This window comes from Leptosomus discolor, chromosome 2, assembly GCF_034619465.1.
Source record: "Leptosomus discolor isolate bLepDis1 chromosome 2, bLepDis1.hap2, whole genome shotgun sequence".
Lineage (NCBI taxonomy): Eukaryota > Metazoa > Chordata > Aves > Leptosomiformes > Leptosomidae > Leptosomus > Leptosomus discolor.
The window spans coordinates 125398704-125422207 of NC_141392.1; the positions used below are offsets into that span (position 1 = coordinate 125398704).

Below are 23504 nucleotides of genomic sequence, written 5' to 3' on the forward strand. Positions count from 1 at the left end.
ACGGGGGATAACATGAGATACCAGGTTCTGCTTGCACACCTTGTTGAGCAGCCTTGTTTTTTATTGCGAGATACAGATCAAAAGCAAGAGGATATTATGAATATCTGCATAGCTACCTCAGTGAAATTGTGAAAGCAGCACGGTCTAAACGTTAGATGAAGGCCAAGAACTAGCGTAATTGAGTTCTGTTCTTAAATGTGGCAAAGCAATGGTGATATAATCCGTCCGATTTGCAATTCAGAAAAAAATATGATTACAGTATTTGCCTCAGGAGGTATGCAGGGAATGCTGGCTGTGATATTAGAAATGACTAGTGAATTTTGGACTGTTCTCATTTGAGCTGCCTAATATGCTAAGCATCCAGTCAGGGTATGTCAGTTTCTTTAAGGTGTCTCAAGTTAAATGTCTAAAAGTTCCTCTAAAATACAAACCACAGACTTAACAGTACTCTGAGAGATGCAAGTACTCCCTATTTGTTTCATTTGTGAGCATTAATGCCAAAATAATGGCAGCTTTCCAAAGTAATGAAGTAGTGTTTCCTAAATATGAAGTAATAAATATTTCCTTTTCCAAGTATTGCAATCCCACCCTAGTTGTCATCTCCGTGGCATTGACAAAGAGCATGGAAAAAACGACGTAGTTGGCTATTAAGAGGCTACACAGTAAGGGTCAAGAACCACATTCTTTGTCTTGTCGCTTTATTACAGTTGAAGCCATCTAATTGTTCTTACAGAAATGCGCATAAATAACCTTTTGTTTTGAGTGAACAAAAACGTTGACCCCTTATGACAGTCAGGTTATAGTTTCAGAGCTCATTTCCAAATACAGAGGTTACCAAGTTGTGATTTTTGGTTGTTTTCCTTTTGGTGTCAGTGTCCTTTTCTCTCCTAAACAGCCGAGGCAGAACAGAACTTGACAGTTTACTTTTCCCAAGCCAACACCCACCCCAGCAGAGCAAGGCATTATCCACTTTTCCCCTTTTTGAATCCGCACATTTTGATCTTTTCTTGTTGAAATTAATGCCACATGTTTTAATTTGTCTTTGCCAAGACCATCAGCTTGTCCTTCCTAAACTGGGAACTGAAACTAACTGCTTTGCGCAGAGAGGCACACCTGCTGGTCTGGTGTAAATCAGGCCCCTATATCTGGTGGTTTTATAGGCATTGTAGGGAGTGAGGAGAATGACCTGGCTCATTTTATAGTTGAAGCACGTGAAAATGTTGAGTAATTTTGCCCCAGCTCCAAATAAATGGACAAACAGGACTTAGACCTTGAGAGTAACTGGGCTTTATCTTCCTGTCCTGCTCCGTAGTGTCCAGCGCCTTTGCGCTGATCGTGTTTTGTCGGTCATAATACACCTTTGTTCTGTTGCCTTGGATTCACTTTCCTTCCTGGGTGGCATTTATGGTTACTGTTACCTTGTATTTAGGTATTTGAGATATTCAACCAGAAAAAGACTGTACGGGACACGTCAGCTGACAGTTCCTAGGCTGTTTTGTCTTGAGGCAGAGGAAGCTCCTGTCTTAAACCAGTGTTTTCCACTCCTGGCACTTGCTCCTTTTCTTGAACAAACTGCAGTGTAATGAGGCTGCTCTCTTTGATTTGGATTCCTGTGAGGAGTTTTGGTTTTGTGGTAAGGGAATATCTGATGGAGGGAGCAATGCTTGCATTGTTTAATTGCATTACATAAATACCTACCAGCCAAAACCATTTTCATCTTGTTAGTAGTCATGAAATAACAACGTAAGGAAGTCCACAGGCTTCCTGTTCAAGGTAGTAGAGGAGTAATATGCCAGTACTAAGACTGGAGGAAGTAAATCTATGTAGTATAAAAATGTTCGTGTTGTTTCAGTTTTTGGAGTGTCTGGTGGGTGGCGGTGGGGGTATCTTCTTATTCTCAAGTTAGTCCTTGGATGGAATAGGGGCCTTTGATATTTCACAAAACAAAATGAGAGCTGTGATGGATTAGCAAGAAAATGGAATTCCAGTGTCCGGGAGCACATTGTAAGGATTCTTTTGATATCCACTCTGTAAAATGCATATGTAGAGGTGGATAACCAAAACACCTCAGATGCTTTGATGTTTGCTATAGAAATAAAAAAATCACACCCATCAGGCCATATCAAAACGAACAATAAAAATATTTTGGTGGCGTGGCAGTTTAAGTGACTGAGCTGTTAAGTGCCATTTTGAGGGAACGACAGCTGAGACGATGGTGGCTAGCCAGGTCAGCAGTGTCTGGAGAAACAAGATAGTTTTAGATATGAGTCATTTTGGGATACTTGTGTTGGTGTAGAAATGAGATTGGTTTGCATTTGAATATCGCTGTGCGAATCTGCCAGTATCATGTAATTGGTTTGCGTTGCAGTGCATCAACTCCACTTTAACATCTGTACTCGAAACTCATTAAAGTAACTTTTTGATGGATTCTGCATTGATATGCAATATGTATTTTAAAAAACCCTTTACTTACTGATAAGTATGCCTTGGAAAATGAGTAGAGTTATGTTTCTTTTTTCCCCATCTGTGTGACAGCAATGTGGAAAAAAACCAAAGCACAACAAGCTTTTGTGTTTTATTTGCTTTTATTTCTGCAGGCTATGAAATCACCAGAATTAAAGGAACGATTGGAGGAATCGGAAAAGTTGATTCAGGAAATGACTGTGACCTGGGAAGAAAAATTAAGAAAAACTGAGGAAATAGCACAGGTTTGCTGTTTTCTTACCCCCCACCCCCCATTTTATGAAAAATAGGTTTGTTTCCTTTGTCTGTCAGTTCATAGAGATTGTCTGAATCTCTCCCCACATTTATGGGTAAGTAGGTCAAGCTTACTGCCCTTTTGAAAAGCTTCACTTAATTCCTGTGATAGCTGTGTGCCTCCCAGATTACTATTCCAATGACAACAATAAATAGTCACTATATGCAAATGGAGAAGTTATTTAAAAAAAAATAATAATCCACGGATGAGAGGATTACAGGGATTTTATATTCTTCAGACGGTAAAGTTGTTGTTTGTGATGAAAGACGGAGTGTTGAGAGTGTTAAATGCGAGGTTATGTGCAGGGTGCTTCAATATACAAGGCAAAGGGCACTCGGAATATCAAAAAGTAGAACTGTTCAGGCTCCCTGTGTGTTTTCATACCTCTTACACTGATATTTAGGGCTTCGGTTTGTAACTGAATGTAATGCTTATGTTGAAAAATTGTGCAGATCACCGCAATTATTACATGACATTTCCAATTCTTACCACACAAATGCTGATGTATATATTTGCAGTAGGGAGCTTTTGAGGAGGAGGACTATTGAAAGGTGATGAATAGCATGTAATAAATAAGGAGAAAATGGAGCCTCCAATGCAAAGCCCTCTTGTAGGTGACACAATCAGGATAGGCTGTGTTGACTTCGGTTTTAAAGATCCATTGTCAGAACTGCTGTTTGTGTCTACGAGGGCTTCCTGGCTTTCAATGCAGTTCTTATATCATGCATTTTCCTCCCTGTGTGTAAGGGTGAAGAATAAGAATAGCAATAAAAGATTTCTGCCCTCGCCCTACACAATAGTTTCTAGGCATAGAAGCCCTGAGCGTGCACAGAGGTTGAAAAACTGGAGTAATGGGCTCAGTGCTACAGGCTCAGTCTGCCTTGATGTTTGCGTGTAGCTGCTTGCTTTAGCTCCCTTCCTCTTGCTCTCTAAATTCCCAGTGCGTTACCATGTTTCAGAACTGGGAGTTTCATGACCCCTTGCAGCTGTAGAAGTGATGTTTTTTTCAGAGGAGAGAGGAGGACTAGGGTTTGTGCAGCATAAGGCTGCTTCAGGACCGCTTGGAAGCCGGGAAAGAACCTTCTGCCATCTTCAGTGGGCTCACGGAGGCCCAAGGTTAAAGGCATTTATATCGCGGCTTGTCAAGTGATTTTATTTTTGGCCAGCATCCACCGACATCTGTCTGTCAGATTGTATCAGGGCAGACGGGTAGGATGGAGAGATAATTGTAAATCTTTGAGGAAAGGATGGTTCCTCATAAAGAATGAGGCAGTTTATAGAGATGGAGCCGCAGTAAGGGTTCAAAGCCTTAAAAGAGTATGTGAATAGGCAATTTTTCACGTTTTCAGTGAGTATTTGACAAACTTGCAATGTTTAAGTTAATTAACATTAGGTCTTGCACGAAAGTTAAAAGAAACTGCCTCACTTTATTGAAGTAAATCCTGTGAGATTTAAACTGTGGGCCAAGTCCTTCTTTGGGCAACACATTCTTTATCTCTGTAGATAATAAGGAATGATGTGAACTTCAGAGCCTGGCACTGATGATCGGAAGAGAGATCTTTGACGTCACACTGCAGTTTTTCCTCTGTTCTTTGGTTTTGGGCCCTGTCCGTCTGCCCCCCCCCCGCCCCCCCGCTCCCACATGACATTTCCTCACGAGGACGTTAGTTGGGTTTGTGTGTGGGGAGACAGGGTAGAGAAAATCACGAGCAAATTGTGGTTGCTATGCTTTGCACTTTTAACCTTGATTAGAGCTGGTACAACTCCAGTGCTGAACACGGAATTGTACAGAATAGTGTGACATACTAAGTTTTTAAATACAAAGCAAACTGACAGGTAAAGGTCAGAACCTTCGTAAATGTTCCAGCGTTATTCCTACATAATCTCTGCTAATTTTTATTTGTTTTAAAGTCTCAGCATCACGAGGGAAAGCACTGTTTTGTCTCTTGAATTTTTTTAGTTACTTGTTTTACCCTCCCCTGCTTCTGCTTCCCCTTAGTAATTCTGAGAGGCCTCCCGTGTTTATTTTTTAAATTTTGTTTGCTGTTGTGGATGCTGAGTCTGATTTCAGTTTCTGTATGATCCTGGGAACAATCCTCGACGTTTTATCTGGGTGGTTTTTGTAGAAGAATCCCTTTCTGTTCTGAAGTCAGAAATGTTTAATGTTCCTCTTTCACTGCTCTAGTCTTCACCCAAACACTTCCCTTTGAAAGATGTACATTTTTGCACAGTAATGCTTTGTTGTTGAATTCTATGAAGTCTATTGACAAGGACAAACCACCATCCAAAATGCTACTATTCTTGTTCAGCAGGAAGTGTTATTTGCATTACTTAAATAGCAGGTTGCCAGTTTTTTGTCATTTTGATTGCTCTGAAATAAAAGATAGACATGGAGCTGGACTTGGCAGGGATTTAACTTAACTTGTTGCTTTTTAGCTCAAAAGAGAAAAATAAAGGGCTCTAGAGATGTCTTTGTGGTAGCATTTTGCTGTTCCAGTGAGGTCATGGAGAAGCTCCTACAGTACTGCAGTGTGCTGCTCTCAGCTGTTTTCATTTTTCACTGGGAAGATGCGACCGTGTGAGACCATAGCACGTAGCCCTCTGAGACCGGAGGTGGAAGGGCAAGAGAAATTACAGATATCCTGGTCAAAGCTTGCTATAACTAAGCCTTTTGGGTCTAATCTGTTGCGGAAGAGTTACCTTTCTCAGAAGTAGCAATCCCATCATTTTATCTTGTGGCTTTGGCAGATACAAATGCATTTCCGAAGGGCTGCACCTCAGTCAGCTTAATTTTTTTGATGGCTACTCTCTTGCAGGAGCGTCAGAAACAGTTGGAAAGTCTTGGCATATCTCTTCAGTCTTCTGGAATAAAAGTTGGGGATAATAAGTGCTTCCTGGTTAATTTGAATGCAGATCCAGCTCTCAATGAACTTCTGGTGTACTATTTAAAGGTAAAAATAAATATTGAGATACATGTATATATAATTTTTGTATATTTTTTTAATAGAATGGCCTCTAATGCCATTGGCAGAGGTGTACTTGGAGAATTTTATAAAAACTGCATATCTAAAGCTTTCTCTGATATTCACTGCTTCTTTAAAAATAATATGAGTACAACCTTTCAAATTTAGTTCTTCAGAGCAAAGGAAGGTTCAGGGATTTTATGGGGGGGGGTTGTTTTTTGGGTTTGTTTCAGTTTGGGTTTTTTTTTTTTTTTCCAGAAATTTAGAGGTGTTCTCTTCGAGAAACTGTCTCCTGGTTTTGGGTTTGGGTTTTTTGTTTGCTTTGGTTTGGGTTTTTTATGCCAACTTTCACAAGGTTTTACCTAGAAAATTGTTTTGTGTGAAGATTGAGCATGTCACTAATCAGCTTCCTTCTACATGTGTAGTCCAAATTCTGACTACTGTCTTCAGGTTATAAAATACAGGGGGGTTTTATTGTTTTTTGTGCAGCTTGCCAGGAGTGAAAATCAAGTCCTGTTCTGCCGTAGCGCTTCTGCTGCTGTGCAGTCCCCATGACTGATGTTAAACATAAAACACGTGATGTGACTTTCAGACTCTGCACTGAAGCATTTGAGCAGTTTGTTCCAGTTTAACAGGCTGTAGACGTGATCTGGAGTCAGGAGCAGAAATGAGATGCGACTATTTTTAAGTCGCATCTTAGAATACAGGTTCTAAAAATTTAGCAGTGTAAGAATGTTGGCAGTTGGAGCTTCACGTTAGATTGTTCTCTTCTTTTTGGAGTGGTCTATAGTAACTCTCAAAACAGCCACAAACTTGGCAGTGGGGCTGAAAGATGGTTTTGGTTTAGTCAGTCTTAGGAAATACATGATCATCTTTGCTATCAGTCATCATTGCTCTGCGATATCTCAATGAAAGCAAGGGAAAGAACTTCTTCAGTGTGGTTTAAAAAACATTAAAAAGGACAAAAGAGCCGAGCTGAGGTTTTGGGAGAAGAATTGAATCCTTTCCAGACGCCTTTCACGTAGGTGTCCAGAATGTGACTCAAGCTGCTAAATCAGCCCCGACACTGACAGCTATTGAAGCAGAGCTGACTTCTGTGGGGTTCATTGTGAGCACATGACAAGAGCACACTGAGACCAAAGCCTGCTCAGAAAGCAGGCCTCGGCCCGTTGGTATCAGCAGAAAGGTCTCAGGTGGTACTGTGCTACTTTCCTTCTCTAGAGAAAGCCCCTTTGCCTGCAGTAGGTTTAATGTTTTTCAATTAGTCTCTGATTTTTTTTTTTAATAACACAGAATTTGATTTTTTGGTGGAGAATTTTAGTGTAGAAATTGCTGTGCTTTGAAATTCTTTCGATAAAATGGCTTACACCTGTTTTGCCTAAAATCCTGAGATTAACCTCTCTTGCTTCTCAGCGTAAATACCTTGCCCACGTTCTCTTTAATGCTGAGCTGCATGTGTACTAGATCTTAAAAGTACCGAAGAACAACTTGATCTGACTTACCTAAACTATTGTTTCTGTTCCTCAAAAATTACTTAGAGATGCCTAAAAAAGAAATGGATGAATTGGGGCGTGTGTGGAGTGATCCTTCATCTGCCAAATCCCTCGTGCCTTGAGTACTTCAGGAATTCCCTAAGCTGTTGGATGATCTAGATGGAACCTGTGTAATAGCTGTGGATCTAGCCCCTGTGAACGTGAATTAATTCCTCTTTTGGGCTCCTTTATACTCTTGGCTTTTACAGCATCCCAAGGCGCTGAATTCCACAATTAAAATAAAGAAACCTCTTCATCTTCAGATTTAACTGTTGTCTGTAAACTTTCCCGAGTGCTCCCTACGTGTTACTGTAAGACAAAGTGAGGATTTGCTTGCAATGTTTCATTCTCCTTTATTTCCTCTAAGGGAAGTATTGAACAGCTTTCAAATTTTGGAACTAGATGACAAGATATACCTAGGCAGGGAATGGATGAGTGAACTTTTGCAATCCATTGCTAACATCGGAATTCTTTTTCCCCAGGAGCACACCTTAATAGGCTCAGACAACTCTCAAGATATCCAGCTGTGTGGAATGGGAATTCTTCCTGAACACTGCATTATAGACATCACCCCAGAAGGACAGGTTATGTTAACGCCTCAAAAAAATACTAGGTAAAGGAATAAAATACAGCCCTAGTTGTACAATAAAGGTACTTTTATCTAGTATTTTATGATTAGTGGTGCAAAAAGATAATTTAAAAATAAACTTTTCTGTGTATTCCAAAGTAAGAAAATTCTACTTCTTGTATCGTCCTTTTGCATTTTAATCGTCATCTACCTATTTGTCAACTCGTATCTTTCGCTCTAATGAGATTTCTCTCAGTGCTGGTGTTTGTAGTCGTAAGTTTTCAAAGAGAGGATGAGTAAATTGCCTATGCTTTCAGCAAGTAGATACTCACTGATTTGCAGCTGTGTAGTTGTAACTGTCAAAATTTGAATTCATTTTCTAGGAAATCTGTTGATATGCAAAGAGCGGCTGAAGCATTTGTTGCTTTATTTGATTAAGTAGCGGTACTTGAAAAGCAGATGGTATATCCAAGTCGATCACAGAATGACATGCATCATCAGCATCTCCAATAATTCGTTAGAGACACAGAATTCAACCATTTCGTGTTTACCTTGGTTCATAGTTGGTCCTGCTTTGAGCAGGAGATCAGACTGGGTTTCATGCTGAGGTACCCTTCGAATTTGGGTTATCCTGTGACCCTGTTGTCAGACTTAATCTGACGGAAATAAGAGTAGTTTCGGATTATTCTAATTAGTTTATTGTCTTTCAGCTATTTATATAGCAAAGGTCTCTGATGTCTTATTCAAATCTTTGTATTTTTGTGTTAAAGTAATGTGAAAGGTGTTTATTTCCAGTGACATCTTTTTTTCAGGCCCCTCATTTTTAAGCTCTAACTGTATTCCCCAGACATAGCTGTCATAATATCTATCCAAAAGTACTGAACTCTGTAAGCTTCAACGATCAAAAGAAGCTGAGTTTGAGGAGTTTATAAAACAGCACAGGGTAGATCAGTGAAGTTTCTGGGGATATTTTGCCTGTTTGCAATCCTTAAACCTGTTCTCCTACTTTGACTAGTTACAATGAATTAAGTCATCCTGGGCAAAAAAAAAAATGAAGCCTTACATAGATGCGTTTGCTTTAGATTTTTGCCTCTTCACAGGACATTCGTAAATGGTTCTGCTGTCGTGTGTCCTATCCAGCTACATCACGGAGACAGAATTCTGTGGGGAAACAACCACTTCTTCAGGTACGAAAGATACGAAAGAAATTGTGAGTTTGCACCAACTTTGTTCTATCTTAAGGTGTCAGGGAAGATGTCAGTGGAGCATTCCTGCTGCAGGAGGAGGTGATTTCTTTTTCATTGGGATTATAAAGGCTGATGACTGACTGCTCTTGAATGCTAAATGTTATAGCGACCGTGCATGATTGTCATTTCAGAGCGCTAGATTGACTTAACTGCTGGTGTTTTCAAGGGACTGTAACCTTGCTGATGAGGACTTTGCTGTAGTTCTCAGTAATATTATCTCGCTGAAAAGATTTGATTTTTGAGTGGGTAACTTTAATGTGGTTCAGTACCACATTAATACGAAGTACTTTCTCTTCCATGGTGAAAATATTCCACCCAAGCTTTGACTTGGATAGGTTGCCGTTTGGATTTTGCAGATAAGGTGTTAGGTTTTTGACCTCTGTTATACAGTGACCTGGCTTTTACCAAGGTCACTGTGTTCTTGGTTCCTCAGAGTTCCAGCTCCAGCCGTACCTACAACCTTTCTGTGTCAGACAGCACCACTGGTGGAAGTTTTCTTTGAAAGGCCGTATTCGTGAAATCTGCTGTGGCTGGTCTGAAATACCTTAAAGATCAGTGGATTTAAATGATAGTCTAAAACTTAATTGTTTTCTCTTATGCTTGAAAGAAGAATCCATATAAAAAGTGGGATATAATTTCATTATTGGCTCTAAGTTATTTGGGTATGGAACGACTGAAAAAATTCATGATTATCTAAACTATGTGATTAGTAGTATCAGGTATTATTATATTATATCTATTATTAAAGTGTAGAATGGATTAGTTAGTTTGCCTTGAAATCCCCTGTTTACCCTGAGGAAAACTAGACTCACAGGAGATCAACAAATTTTGAAAGGGAAAAATCTACCGATTTGGATAATCTACTTAATTTTAATAATCTTTGAGAGCAGCCTTTGTTTCAGCGTTGAGCAATTAATAGTTCTTTTAAAATTTTCCTCTTATTTAAAGGCTGAATTTGCCGAAGAAGAAAAAGAAAGCAGATCATGAGGATGAAGAGCGAGACAACTCTATGAAGTGCAGTAATAGCGTTGAGCAGCTGGACATAGATGGAGACAATTCCAGTGAAGTGTCTAGTGAGATTAACTTCAGCTATGAATATGCCCAGATGGAAGTCACTATGAAGGCACTTGGTAGTAATGGTAAGAAGCAACAGAAAATATTGGAAATATGTGCAGAATATGAGGTTACATCTTCAGGGACTCTTAACCACAGACATTTTCCTGTCTAACTTCCTAGTGGAGTTTTTTTTCTTGTAAATGACTTATCATAGCCATTTTTTGCACTTGAGGGGGAAAAAAAAACATCACAGACTGTTTTATTTGGCAGGTCTTGTGGAGGGAAAAGCCAAAACTGGAATATTGGTGGAACTGCAGCCTCAAATCAAAGTGTTTTCACTTTGTTGTTTATTTTTCTTGTGTTATGTCTCACTCAAGCATTAACTGTAGTGATTTCTGTCTCTGAAATCATGCTCTTTAGTTTTTGTGGTCTTATGTAGCTGTCCCAGACTGGATTATTTTGGGAAACAAGAGGAAGTTTTTTTCAGCCAGGTCTTGCCCTTTTCTAAATTCTCTTATATCATCTGACCAGTCTGCTCTGTAGGTGTTTATTTTGCACCACAGTTCAGCAGCATTTTTTTAATAAGCATTACAACAAAAATATACTTTCTTCCTTCTTTTATATGATAACTGTGTTTACTGTCTAGGACATTCCTCACCATGGATTTCAGTGGCTACTGCAGGCCCTAATGTCTGCAGATACAGAATGGGGAAGGGAAGTACCAAATTGTACTAATTTGTGCCTTGCCCAAGGTCTGTAGCGGAACATGGGAAAGATCTCCTATTTCCCAGTCCCCTGTGCCTGCCCCATATTCATGACATGGCTATTTCCATTTAATGTTATGGTCACCAGGTATTTGACCTCCTTTATTTTCAACATCTGCTTAGATCCGATGCAGTCCATTTTGCAAAGCCTGGAGCAGCAACACGAAGAGGAGAAGAGATCTGCGCTCGAACGGCAGAGGCTGATGTATGAACATGAGCTGGAGCAATTGCGAAGGCGACTGTCACCAGAGAAGCAGCATTTCCGCAGCATGGACAGGTTCTCCTTCCATTCTCCCAGCGCCCAGCAGCGCTTACGACAGTGGGCAGAGGAGAGGTGGGTAATCAAGTCTGAACATCGGGAGTGTTCTTGTCAAGTTCTTCAGAGCTAGTGAGTTTTGCAGGGTTTTAATTGCATTGCACACCTCTGCCAAATTTCTGAGAGGACTCCTGGGGTGGGGGTGGGGGGGTTGGGGAGGACACAAGGGAAGTATTAGTCTGGGAACAATCAAATGTGTAATGCTAGAAAAATATGGGAAAGAATTAGTACCTGCTTTGTTGTTAAGGAGAAACTCTCTAACCTGAAGGGCAACAGATTTGACTAAAGATGAGGTGATTGAAAGAAATTTTGGGATTCTCTATATGAGTTTGTTGTTCTGTGGGTCGTGACTCAGCTGCTGGAAGTTGGTTTTTTCCTCTTGGCTCACATCCATCTGTCTGACCTGAGCAGGTCCTGGCAACCAGAAAAGTGCAGAAAGAAAAGGAAGTAAGAGTACGATACAAAGAATTTTGATCTCAAGCGTTGCAAAAACTGTTGAATAACCACAGAGGGGCAACTGTCCTCTTTGCCTCCTCCTAGGCAATTGCACTGAGGTTATTTCCTTCAGCTTCCAAATGATCTTTTCCAGTATTCCTGTCAAAAAGAGCAGCTGCAGGAGGAAGATGAAACTTACCCTAAAACAATGACCATAGTAAATGCATTGTAATGAGAAAATACAAATCTAATTTCTAAGGCTAGAGAAGCAACTCATGCAATAGAAAATATTGGAGACAGTCTAACAAGGTGTTAGCCATCTGTCTGGCATATTTTGTGGTACCAGATTCCTGTGCTGCACAGTTGGTGCTCTCTCGCGCTTGCCAGGAAGGGCAGCGAGCAAGTGGGTCATGATGTCTGAATAAACCTTTCTCTGTAAGATGGAACATCCGCATCTGTGGTGGGGAAACTCTGGAATAAGGCACACGAGAGCTGACTGTTCAGCAGATGCATGGAGAAGTCTGCAAAGCCAGCAGTATGCTAATGTTCGTACTGCTAAATTCATACAGATAATCTTTTCCCCCCGCCCCCCAGAAGAAGTGTGATTTAATTCACCTGATTTTTGTTTCAGAAAACTGATCATTTGTTTTGCACTCAGTTTCAGTACTTAAATGCCGTGATTTTTCCTGTCTCCCTCTCCAAATCCCCTTCTTTTAGAGAAGAAATGTTGACCCACAGCCTGAGAAAGCTGCGAGAGCAGATTGTTAAAGCCAATTTGTACGTGAGAGAAGCCAATTTTATCGGAGAGGAACTGGACAAGAGGACAGAGTATAAAGTTACCCTCCAGATCCCAGCTTCAAGCCTTAATGCTAACAGTAAGGTAAGGCAGCCCTGATCAAACTAAACCATTGTTCAGTAAGTGTCCCCCTCAGTGTTCGTGTTCGTTGTATTCTGACTTCAGTGGTCTGGAGAGTTTGCCAGTCTATTCATGAGCATTAAAGATGGCTCTGTTGGCTCGTGCGACATCCTTACCTTATTTTGTTACCATGAAAATCTTCTAACGTGCTAGCTTGCTGATAAATGTTTTGGTGTAAGACCTTTCCACTGGTGATGAAGTTCACGCTTGCTCCTGTCGCAGAGTGATAAAATCCATGCAGGTTAGATAACTTCTGTTTCAAGTATTTACCATCACCCTGTGGACGTTGGACTTCACATCATCCTAGTGAAAGTGCTGCCTTCCCCATTTTGCGGGGAGGAACTGGAGCAGAGAGCATTTGGATGATTTGTTCCAGGCATTTTAGGAATTTTGGAAGGAGGGAACTGAACCTAGACTTCATGTCTCAGGGTGGCTACCTTAAGCTGTGTTATTTCTGTTCTTGAGGTCAGCTCAATATTTGGGTGATACTCAAGCAATCGTTAGTCCAGTATTTTATTCCAGGATTAGGATTTTTATCCATTGCTTTAGAAGTTTCTCTCATCTGCTTGTTTTTCTTGTGGTCTTCTGGCTCATCTAGAAACAGCATGGTAAAGAGGGTTAAGTGTCTGCACTAGCTGGCAGTTGCGGACAGTAGTAACCTCAGCTGGGACTCCAGGCCTGCTGTCACTGGAGGATATTTGTGAAATGCTTAAATGTTCCTATTTCTAACACTTATGTAAGGTGAAAATCCATGGAAACTAGTGCCTGTAGCTGTGATTGGACTTCAGAGTTAAACTGAACACGAATGTACTGTGACAGCCAAACTCAGACTCTGTCATGCTTGAGTTTGTTTGCTCAAGCTAGAATAAAAAAAGAACAAAGTCCAGACTTTTCCCAGAGATGTTCTCAGTTTTATATTGGTTTTAATCTATTTGTGTTGTGACACAAATTCCTTATTGATATCTCTTCAATTGTTTCACAGAGAGGTGCAATTCTCAGCGAGCCTGCTATTCAGGTGAGAAGGAAAGGGAAAGGCAAACAGATTTGGTCGCTGGAAAAGCTGGAGAATCGATTGGTAGATATGAGGGATCTTTACCAGGAGTGGAAAGACTGTGAGGAAGACAACCCAGTAAGTAAAAATGACTCCAGTACTGTGCTGATAGAATTACATCCCTGGTAAATTTTTTGTTTGAGTAGATGTGAGAAAAATCTTCTGGTTTAGGGCAGGGAGGTGAAGCAGGGGAGGGAATACGTAAAGAGAGAAGTTTTTCCTGAGCTTTTGCTTTTCCTAGTGCAGATCTTCAGCATTTCATTAACCCTTATGTTGTCACTTCGATGCTTGTTTGCGTACATAATTTGGTGGCAGAACCAAGCACATAGTAAGAAGCAGTAAGTAAACACAACAGCAGTTGGTGTTCAGGCTGACTTCTCTGAGGAAGCCAGAGAAACATTAAGGAGAGCTGGCTGAGGACAGGCCTTACACTTGCTCCAGGGTAAAATTCAAGTCTCCGTTCTTCTTGTGATCTAATCCGGCCTCTTGCTTGAGTCTGTTTTTCTTTACTAGGCTGGTTGGGCAATGCTTTGAACAACGATTTCATGAAAAGTTTGGGTTTTCTTACATTGTTACAAATTTCCTTGAAGGTGATGAGAGCTTACTTCAGGCGAGCTGATCCGTTCTACGATGAGCAGGAAAACCACAGCCTTATCGGAGTAGCCAATGTTTTTCTTGAGTGCCTGTTCTATGATGTGAAGCTACAATATGCTGTTCCAATCATCAACCAGAAGGGAGAGGTTTGTCCTTCTTCCATAATCTATCCTTTCTCAACTGTTTAATTACAGCCCGTGGATCTTGTTACCAGTATATAGTAGATATTTTCCAGTTTCATGTGCACAAGCTCTTTGCAAACAGTTTGGAATCATGCAAATCCCGTAATACCTTACTAGAGTTGTTTAGACAACTCTGAATTCCACTGTGAAAGAAGAAAGCTTTGTGAGCACCTTTCTGGATGAAGCAGCCCAAAATAAAATTCTTAGTGAAACAAGTATGAGCTATAGCTCCACTGGCTTTCACTGACTACCATCAAGAACAGGCCCTTAAGTATATACTGTAAGAACAACGTCAAAGGCAGCTAGAGCACACCAGGCAACATTCCCTGTGCTCTGCATCACATACACTTTGCAGACTCTCTAGAGACTGGTGTCAAGTGGGTGAGACTGCAGAGCATTCCCAAAGTCACTCTAGTGGCTGATTTCTCTATGGTTTTTACAACAAAGGCTCATTGATTCTTGCTCCAAAGCGTTCTTCATCTGGTGCAAGAAATGCACAGTGCAAAACAATACAGAGGAATAAAATATTGCCTGTTTACGGGCTGGAAGCAGCAGTTGTTGTTACCTGAAACGGGGTGAACCTGGCACGCAAGTAAATTCTTACTCCTTTCTTACCAGGTATCAGGTCGTCTCCACGTTGAAGTTGTACGAGTGAGTGGAGAGATAGACGACAGGTTGGTTGGAGGGGAGGATAGTCCAGACTACTCAAATGAAAACGACACTCAGGAGAGAAAACTTGTCTGCAGGGTGAGTTCCAGATACAGCCCAGCCTCTCAGCAACCTTCTCTCTTTCCATCCCAAGTCCTAAAGAAGTCCCTGATGCACTGGCTTCTGGACATTAGATGGCTCTTTGTAACCTCGTGCACTCTTTGCTTCCAGTGTGCAGCTACATAGGCAGAGTCCTGTCTTTAACCTCATTGATCAGCTACATGGAACTGTATTGATATTGCAGGATTTCAAGGAAAAAACCAAAAAGTGCGATTAATTCAGCTGTACCTAATCATTCAGTTGTACATACAGAGTTTAATATTTTTGCTGATTTGTTTCATGGCCTTATGTAATGTCCTGGTGCCCAGCTTTTGTCCTGGAGTGCTGCTGTGTGGCCTTTTCTCACGGTATTTTGTTTCTGGAGTGGCTGAAATAATACAAGAGAACTAGATGGGGTTTGTTCCTTTCAGTCTCCATAATTTTTTTTTTAAAGTCTGCAAGGTGTTCATTAAACTGTATTTATATGCGTACCGTCTTACCCCAGAATGTTTATTGTACTCTTGGAAGGCGTGGAAGATCTGTGCACCAGGATTGGAGCTGCAATATCTAATTCAAAAGGAGTCTCAGAATCTGATAAAATCCCATTGTTCTGTGACTCCTTCTCTCTCATAATAGTCGATATTTTGTGAAATATATACAGATATGTTTATTATTGTTAATAATAAAAAGAAAGTTAGCAGGAAGTATTTACTTGTAGTTCTGTGTTGCAGTAAGACCCAAGATAGGCCAAGCCACAGATAAGACAAGAGAAAGGCAAGTAGCACTAGAGGGAGTTGTCCCCAGCTTTGCTGGCTTCTGGACAGTATGAACGATTTGGGGGCAATTATACTCTTTTCCACGTTTTATCCTGTCCCATAGAGCTCCATGTGCTTGCAAGCAGTATAGGGTGTTGTTGCAGGAACCATATTCTCCTGAGAATCTTGAGTGCTGCCTCACTATAGAAGTCTGACCAATTTGATCTTAGTTTGACAGATGGAGAATAGAAGTTTATTACCTACTTATGGTTAATATGATGTTTTTGTTTAAATCAGAAGGTTTATTCAAAACATTTTCTTTCTATTTTGGCCTTGACTTTGAAAAAGCGGGGCTAGGCTGCTTTTGTATTGTTGGGGTTATTGTTCCTAGCATCACAGAATAAATAGTATCTTAAAATGTGGATTTGGCACAATAAAGGATCTAGTTCTGGTAGAAATATGAGCTTTTCGTTGTATTCCTCATCAATTACAATGTTTTTGGTGCATCTCACTATTAAAAATTAATAAAATGTTTTGGCATATTTGTAAAATTGAGCCCTTCAGCTTTTACTCCCAAGGAATATGTGCCGGGTGACATCTAGTGGCGATGTTCACATGATGCACTCAAAGTGTTGTCCCCAATATATATTGATGCAGAAATTCGTATTGTGTAAAGTTTTTTGGTTTCCTGCTTTTTTTTTTTTTTTTATCCTTTGCAGTGGAACAGAATAACATTGCTTTAAAGGAAGGTATTTTTAATTCTATGAATGAGTGCTTTTCCTTTGTTTCTCATCTCTTTTTCTAGATTAAAATACTTCAGGCTACAGGTTTGCCACAGCACCTCTCCAACTTTGTGTTCTGCAAATATACATTCTGGGATCAACTGGAGCCGGTTAATGTTGCACCTGAGGTGGATCCTTCCTTATCTTCCGTCAGCAAGGAGCCACGGTGCATGGTTGTCTTCGATCACTGCAATGTAAGCTTTTTTTCTATTTTATCAATGAACCTGTAGCCCGGCAAAGCAGGTTCACTCTCGCAAAATAGTTTTAGTTGCCTCTTTGCTTGTATCACAGTGTTTCATGAGGCTGATACCCTAAACCCATTTTTAATAAAAATCTCTAGGGTCCATGTAAGTTGGATTGTTCTACACTGTTCGCTTGTACAAAAATCACAGAAGGTGAAGTGGATTAATAAAGCAAAGCAGTCTGTTCAGCAGAGAGATTTATGTTGGAGTTTACTCACAGTAAAAATACTGCTGAGTGTGAATGGAAGAGTGATACTCATCTGAGTACATTTGATGTCTATATCTGAGCTCTACACTCTGATGTAGTGAAGAGAAATGTCCCAGTCATGGGACGTGATGCTTGTTACTGTAATGTAGCTGTTGAAGCTAGGTCGTGAGTATTTCTTCCCATTGACTTTAAGGAACTGTGTCTGAGTGGAGTCATCTTTAGTAGAGATATATAAAGTCAGCTTAGATGAATGCCAGTCAATCACCCGAGCTCTCATCTTGTTCATAGAACCATAGAATGGTTTGGGCTGGAAGGGACCTTAAAGATAATCTAGTTCCAACCCCCCTGCCATGGGCAGGGTCACCTTCCACCAGACCAGGTTGCTCCCAGCCCCATCCAGCCTGGCCTTGAGCCCTGCCAGGGAGGGGGCAGTCACGGCTGCTCTGGGCAGCCTGGACCAGGGTCTCACCACCCTCACAGGGAAGAATTTCTTCCTTACATCTAATCTAAATCTCTCCTCTTTCAGTTCCGTACTGTTATCCTCATCCTATCTCTCCCCTCCCTGATCCAGAGTCCCTCCCCACCTCCCCTGCAGCCCCTTTCAGCCCTGTCAGGCCACTCTAAGGTCTCCCCGGAGTCTTCTCCTCTCCAGGCTGAACACCCCCAACTCTCAGCCTGTCCTCACAGGGAGCTGCTCCAGCCCCTCAGCATCTTCGTGGCCTCCTCTGGACCCGCTCGAGCAGGTCCGTGTCTGTCTTGTGCTGGTGCCCCCAGAGCTGGACGCAGCCCTGCAGGGGGGTCTCACCAGAGCGGAGCAGAGGGGCAGAATCCCCTCCCTCGCCCTGCTGCCCACGCTGCTCTGGGTGCAGCCCAGGATGCAGTTGGATTTCTGGGCTGTGAGCACCCATTGCTGGGTCATACTCATTTTTTCGTCCACCAGCATCCAAGTCCTCAGCCGCAGGGCTGCTCTTGATCCACTTGTCGCCCAGCCTGTATTTGTGCTTCTTTCTATTTTGTCATTGCACTGAGGAATTTATTCCACTTACCATTTGTAAAATAGATGATGAGCTTTGATTTTCTGATTCTCAACATTAGAACATATGATTTTTTAAAATTTTTTTTGAACCATTGGATCAGGATTTGGAACAGCATTGTGCTTGTTTTTCAGCTCTTTATCAACTTTAATCTTCAGAAAATCATGTATCTTTGCCTCGCCTCCTGTTTTTACAAACTGAGGTGACAATTCTTCCTTTCCTCTATATTGTGTCTTGGGGACCAGGGTGACTTTACTGCATGCTTATATGAGAGTCAAGACAGTAAATCTTGAAGCCCAAGTCTCATGTAGTCGCAGTCATCAACTGATTTGTCGCTTACATACAGGAAGTTTCTGTAAATATTTCCGAAGACTTCATGGAACATCTTTATGATGGCGCTTTGGCGATTGAAGTATATGGGCACAAGCAAAGTGGTGACCGCAAAAACCCAGCCCTGTGGGATTTGGGAATAATTCAAGCCAAAACACGCAGCCTTCGTGACAGGTAAATATGGAAAATAGATCCTTATTGAGAATTTTGGAAATAACTGTCTGAGGTGCCCAGTTTTGAAGCAGATTTGAAGTCAACATGTGTTTGAGACTGTATCTATTAGAGTCTTACAAATAGACTCTGTGTATTGGAAAAACACCTGTGATGTGTCAGCAGGCTTTAAAAAAGTGAAAGAGGAGAAATGCCCATCTCTGTTTCAAATTAAAAGTGGTAAAACTTGAAGTCCCTGTAATTTAGGCAAACTCAAGTGCCTAAGCAGTGTTTTACAGAAGAGCAAGCTGATTATTTTCCTTGATATTGTTACGCTAGTCAGCGTCAGAAAGAGCTATCGAGTCTAAACCAGCAAGATGTTCTGACTGTATGCTGATATATTTATTCAAGATCTGACTCCCAATTCATTCTTGGCCATGAAACGTCACCACCGTAGTGCTTCCATTGGAAGAGCCGTATTACTAATTACTTCAGCTGGAGTAAATATGCACCAGTATGGTAATTCAGACTGAAGGGCGTTGCTTTTTTGCTGGCAGACATTTGTGGTCCCCAAAGTAAGCTTAGCAGCATTTTCTTAAATGTGGGTTGTTCTGCCTCTCCAATTAGAAGGCTGCTCTGCAGCTTAATTTATTGGCAGATATTTCTCTTTTTTTACTTCTGGCCCAAGCTTGTGTTGAGCATGTTGAGTATTAAGCTGTATATAGGGAAGTTTAAAAGAAAAGTCAGGAAAATACAGCAAAGAGGAGATGGGAAAAGGTTGCTGTAAAATAGTGAGTTATTTGGCAGCTGAGTAGTAAGCACCTCGTTCCTTTTTAATTTTGAAGTGCTACAAGTTTCTTACCTAAGCTCTTGGAAGAGTTGGAGAGAAGGCAGAAGTACGATGGAGTTCAGGAAGGTGCCCTGGATCTTGGAAGCGCATGAGATAGTGTCGCATTTTGTTCTGCTGTCTTCTGTGTGAAGCTCGATTGCACTGACAGCTGTGGGGTTCTGTGGCAGTAGTTGAGACCAGAGCTTAAATGTTAGATCGTAGTGGGATTGGGGTTTGTGTCGGAGTGTAAAAAGGCTTATTTCTGATGTTTGACTAAAATAGTTGTCAATAAAATTTATAAGCGATGCAAAACCGGTAACCCTATAACTCAAACTATTGACCTGTGTCTTTGCTGCTTCACTCTGCCGTCTGAGCTGATGCTTTGGGTTTTTTCTTTCTTTGGGAGGAAAAAAGAAAAGAAACAGTATTTGACGTGTTTTGCAGGTGGAGTGAAGTAACCCGCAAAGTAGAACTCTGGGTTCAAATTCTGGAGCTGAATGAAAACGGGGAGTACTGCCCAGTGGAGGTGACTCCTGCCAAGGACGTATGCACAGGAGGCATCTTCCAGCTCAGGCAGGTAAGGTGGCACGTACAGCATTTCAGCTGTGGAAAGAGCCTGTGGAAAGCTAAGAAGCTTCTCTTTTGTATGGTAAAGGGTTGGTGTCCAAGGAACCGACACAAAATATGGTCTTGCGTAAAACCAACATGGGGTGGAAGAAATTGGAGTCCCTCTGTGGTTTGTGAACCTGCTGGTGTGCGTAAGCTCAGCTGTGAAGGTGATCAAAGGCTTACCTGGGATCTTTGTGCTGCGGTCTGTTCCCTGTTCTCTGGTAGCGCCTGGCAGAGAGGACATCAGTCTTGACTGAACTTAATTCTTTTTTAAAGAGGTCCAGAGTACCCCTTTATTTGATCCTTCTGGCCAACCACTCCTTTGTTCTTTGAATTCTACATGCATTAAATTGTTAATGCTTAACTGAGTGGTTAACGTTTTTCAGTGATAAGCTATTGCCCAGAGAACAGTAGGAATTACTAAAAGTTAGATACAGGCTGCACTTCTGAACTCCCCAACTCCTTTGATTTTTTTATTATTATTACTATTATTTTTTCACCTACGGGTTTTACTAAAGAGCAATTACTTTGCTGCACTGATAGCATCAGTGGGTAAGAATTTTCAGTCAAGGAGACCAGAGTCAGGAAAAGTTCACGAACATTCCAGTAGCTCACCAAATTCAACTATTTTCTCTCCTGTTTTGTGGATGGGGAAGAGATCCTATTTTCCGCCTTCAGGAGTACTAAAAATAAAATCCTGTAAGTGTATGTTTTGAAACCCCTCCAGAAAAGTAAACTGGGGAGCTGCTGAATGCTGAACTTTTTTTTTTTTCCTGTAAATACATAAATCCTTGCAACAGGAGGGATATCTCTTGAACCCTGGGTTATTGAGGTTGCAGTACTCACCACTTTGTTCTTCACAAAATAAAAATATAACGTTGCTTGCAAATGACTGCCAGTAGAGGTCTCTCTGTCATTAAGCTTTCAGCGTTTTATATTCTTTTTTTTTTTTTTTCCCAAGCATTTCAAACTGTTCTTTTGGGCAGGGGCAATCTCGACGAATTCAGGTTGAAGTGAGATCTGTACAGGAATCTGGGACCTTGCCCCTCATGGAGGAATCAGTGTTATCTGTTGGCGTTGGCTGTGTCCAAATAAAACATGTCAAGTCGCAAAAAGTGCCCGAAAATTATCCGGTAAGAGTCTGAATGTTCCTTGTCAGCTACGGCTGTTTCCAAGACCTGTAAAAGCATAAAGTGATGTCCTACGTTTGTTGCAGTTGGAGGCAACTCCATTCATTCCAAGTTTTAGTTTGGTTTGGGGGATATTTTTTGAACCTGTTTTTTAAATGTATAAAGCAAGAAGAACGGTCAGAATTGCTTTGGCGGTGGTTTTAGGGATTATCCAGGGTAGCTTCAGTCTAAACCTCTGTGTCTCAAAGTGTTGTGGAAGATCTTTCTTTTAATCAAAAATCATTTTCCATGGCAAAAATAGTATTTGTAAGACTACCTTCTGTGTCTCTTCTGGTTTTGGGGTATTTTTTTCCTATCCTTAAAAGCAGCACAGCCTTAACACACCGTTCAAAGAAGAAAAGAAAATGCCAAATTTCTAAAATTCATTAGGAGTCTGTCCAGTAGATTTTACTTCAAATATTACATAAGGCAGCAGTTTTAAGCAAGTATTCAAGTTAAAATGAATCAGTGGAACATATCTTCAAATACTGTTGAGTTACAGATGTTGGAGTTCTATGAGCCAATTGTTGGCCCGTAATATATGTTGGCCAGTTGTTTGAGAACCTTGGAAGCTCTGATCTGCAAGTACTATTGATCTGGTTTTTAAGGGCTGTCTGAGACACTTCCATCAGTTTCTAGTGCAGTTTGACTTTTTCCCCCAACAGCTAAATTAAAATTTAGTCGCTCTTCTGAGTTAGCAAGCCAAAATGTGGTGCAGCAGAACAAGCCAGTCTCTTGACTTGCTTGATTAGCTGCCCTGCTTGAGACAAAGCCAACTAAATGTCAAGTAGTTTTTTGGGATGTCTCCCAGCTTTCCATAATGTTTACCCTGTTGACAGAGTATGATTCAATGCATGTCTGCTCCCCTTTTGTGCTTGAGCAGTATTGTTTATCCCTTTGTGGGGTCTGAAGTAGTTGGGATTTTTGTTGTCTCCTAACCTCAGCAATCCCTTGCCCCTCGTGTGTCAGGAGCACGAAAATGGGAATTTTTTCCACCTTTGCAGAGATCTCACTTTTCAGCAACGTCCTAGGCAGATTATTGCTTTTATTCCCCGTTATGCTTCTGCTGACGACTCTGCAGGCTTTCTAGCTGCCCTTCTGTCACAGCAGTCCCCAATACCCATGTCCTATACAGCAAGTAAACTGCTGTTTCTCTCCTGCTCCTGAACGGAGCAAGTTTCTTAAGAGATTCTTCTCTCCTGAGGCAGAATGATTCTTGCAGATTTTCCATGAAAGCTGTTGCACACCCACAACACACACATGCCCCTTTTAGCCGGTTTTGTAAGGGGACAAGTCCCAGGTGAGCCTCCTGTCGGTCTTGCCCTGTTTCTTCCCCAGCGAGTTTCTCATCTGTTGACCAGTTTCAACCGTATCCAACAGAGCTGGCAATCCACAACATAGTACGTTCTTTCAGGAAGAAAGACTTAAGCTCCCCTTGAGAGAGAGAGAGACTAGTGAGTTGTGTCTGACACTGATAACCCACATGGGAAAGGGCTATTGAAAACCGTGTTTTATTAGTCGTGGTGCTTACAATAGCCTTCTGACTTGAGCTCCTGGATTTTTAGTCCCTTTATTAGCATTTCTCTATCTCAAGTAAATCGGTATCTGTGGAATGTGAAAGATTTTTCTAAAGACCTTGAACTAAGAAAATGCCTCTTCTAGATGGCGTTTTAATTTTAGCTTCGGTAAGTTTTTTGCTTTCATTATTAAGATACAAAAGTAGACCCCAGTGGCTTGTTATTACTTAAATAGATAAGTAATAACTCAGTGAGGATTGGAGTCCTCATTGCTATTCCATTCACTGTGCGGGAGTGGCAGTCGTGGTTACGCTGGTTGCAAGTGGCTCTGCTTGTGAAGAGTGTCAAGAATGAAAGGTGGTGTCTCCCATCAGAAATCAAAACGTTGAAGGGCTACGTTGCAACTCCTGGTGTGGCAGACAGAGTTATTCTAACCCCTAGCAACTGCCTTAGACGTTTACAATTTTTCTCCTCTAAATGCTACAGCAAGCTTACCTGGAATCCTTTATGCCAGACTTGGATTTTTGAGTGCTTGCTGTACAAACTTAACTCTTACAGTAAACCTGCACATTTTTCTTTGCTGTCCAGGATCAGCAGGTTTCAAGTTGTTTGGCTATAACTCCTATTTCTTTTTTAGGGCAATTTAAGTATTCCACCTACTTCAGATTATGAAGACTTCTAATAGCTGTATTTCCTTAAAATTTTTCCATTATAATTGTTGGATTGCTCTAGTTTGTGTTCGGTTGAGCT

General features: G+C 41.1%; 1 protein-coding gene across 1 annotated transcript in view; it reads left to right on the forward strand.

Annotated features, from left to right (window-relative positions):
* KIF13B (kinesin family member 13B) overlaps positions 1-23504 on the forward strand; it is a 128972-nt gene that overhangs the window by 69260 nt on the left and 36208 nt on the right. Inside the window, exons 12-25 of the mRNA XM_086460354.1 lie at positions 2598-2708; positions 5575-5709; positions 7736-7866; positions 8922-9008; positions 10017-10207; positions 11012-11222; positions 12357-12519; positions 13538-13684; positions 14197-14346; positions 15001-15129; positions 16690-16860; positions 18497-18654; positions 19904-20036; positions 21055-21201. Coding sequence (XP_086316480.1) covers positions 2598-2708; positions 5575-5709; positions 7736-7866; positions 8922-9008; positions 10017-10207; positions 11012-11222; positions 12357-12519; positions 13538-13684; positions 14197-14346; positions 15001-15129; positions 16690-16860; positions 18497-18654; positions 19904-20036; positions 21055-21201 — 2064 coding nt within the window. The remainder of the gene's footprint in view (positions 1-2597; positions 2709-5574; positions 5710-7735; positions 7867-8921; positions 9009-10016; positions 10208-11011; positions 11223-12356; positions 12520-13537; positions 13685-14196; positions 14347-15000; positions 15130-16689; positions 16861-18496; positions 18655-19903; positions 20037-21054; positions 21202-23504) is intronic.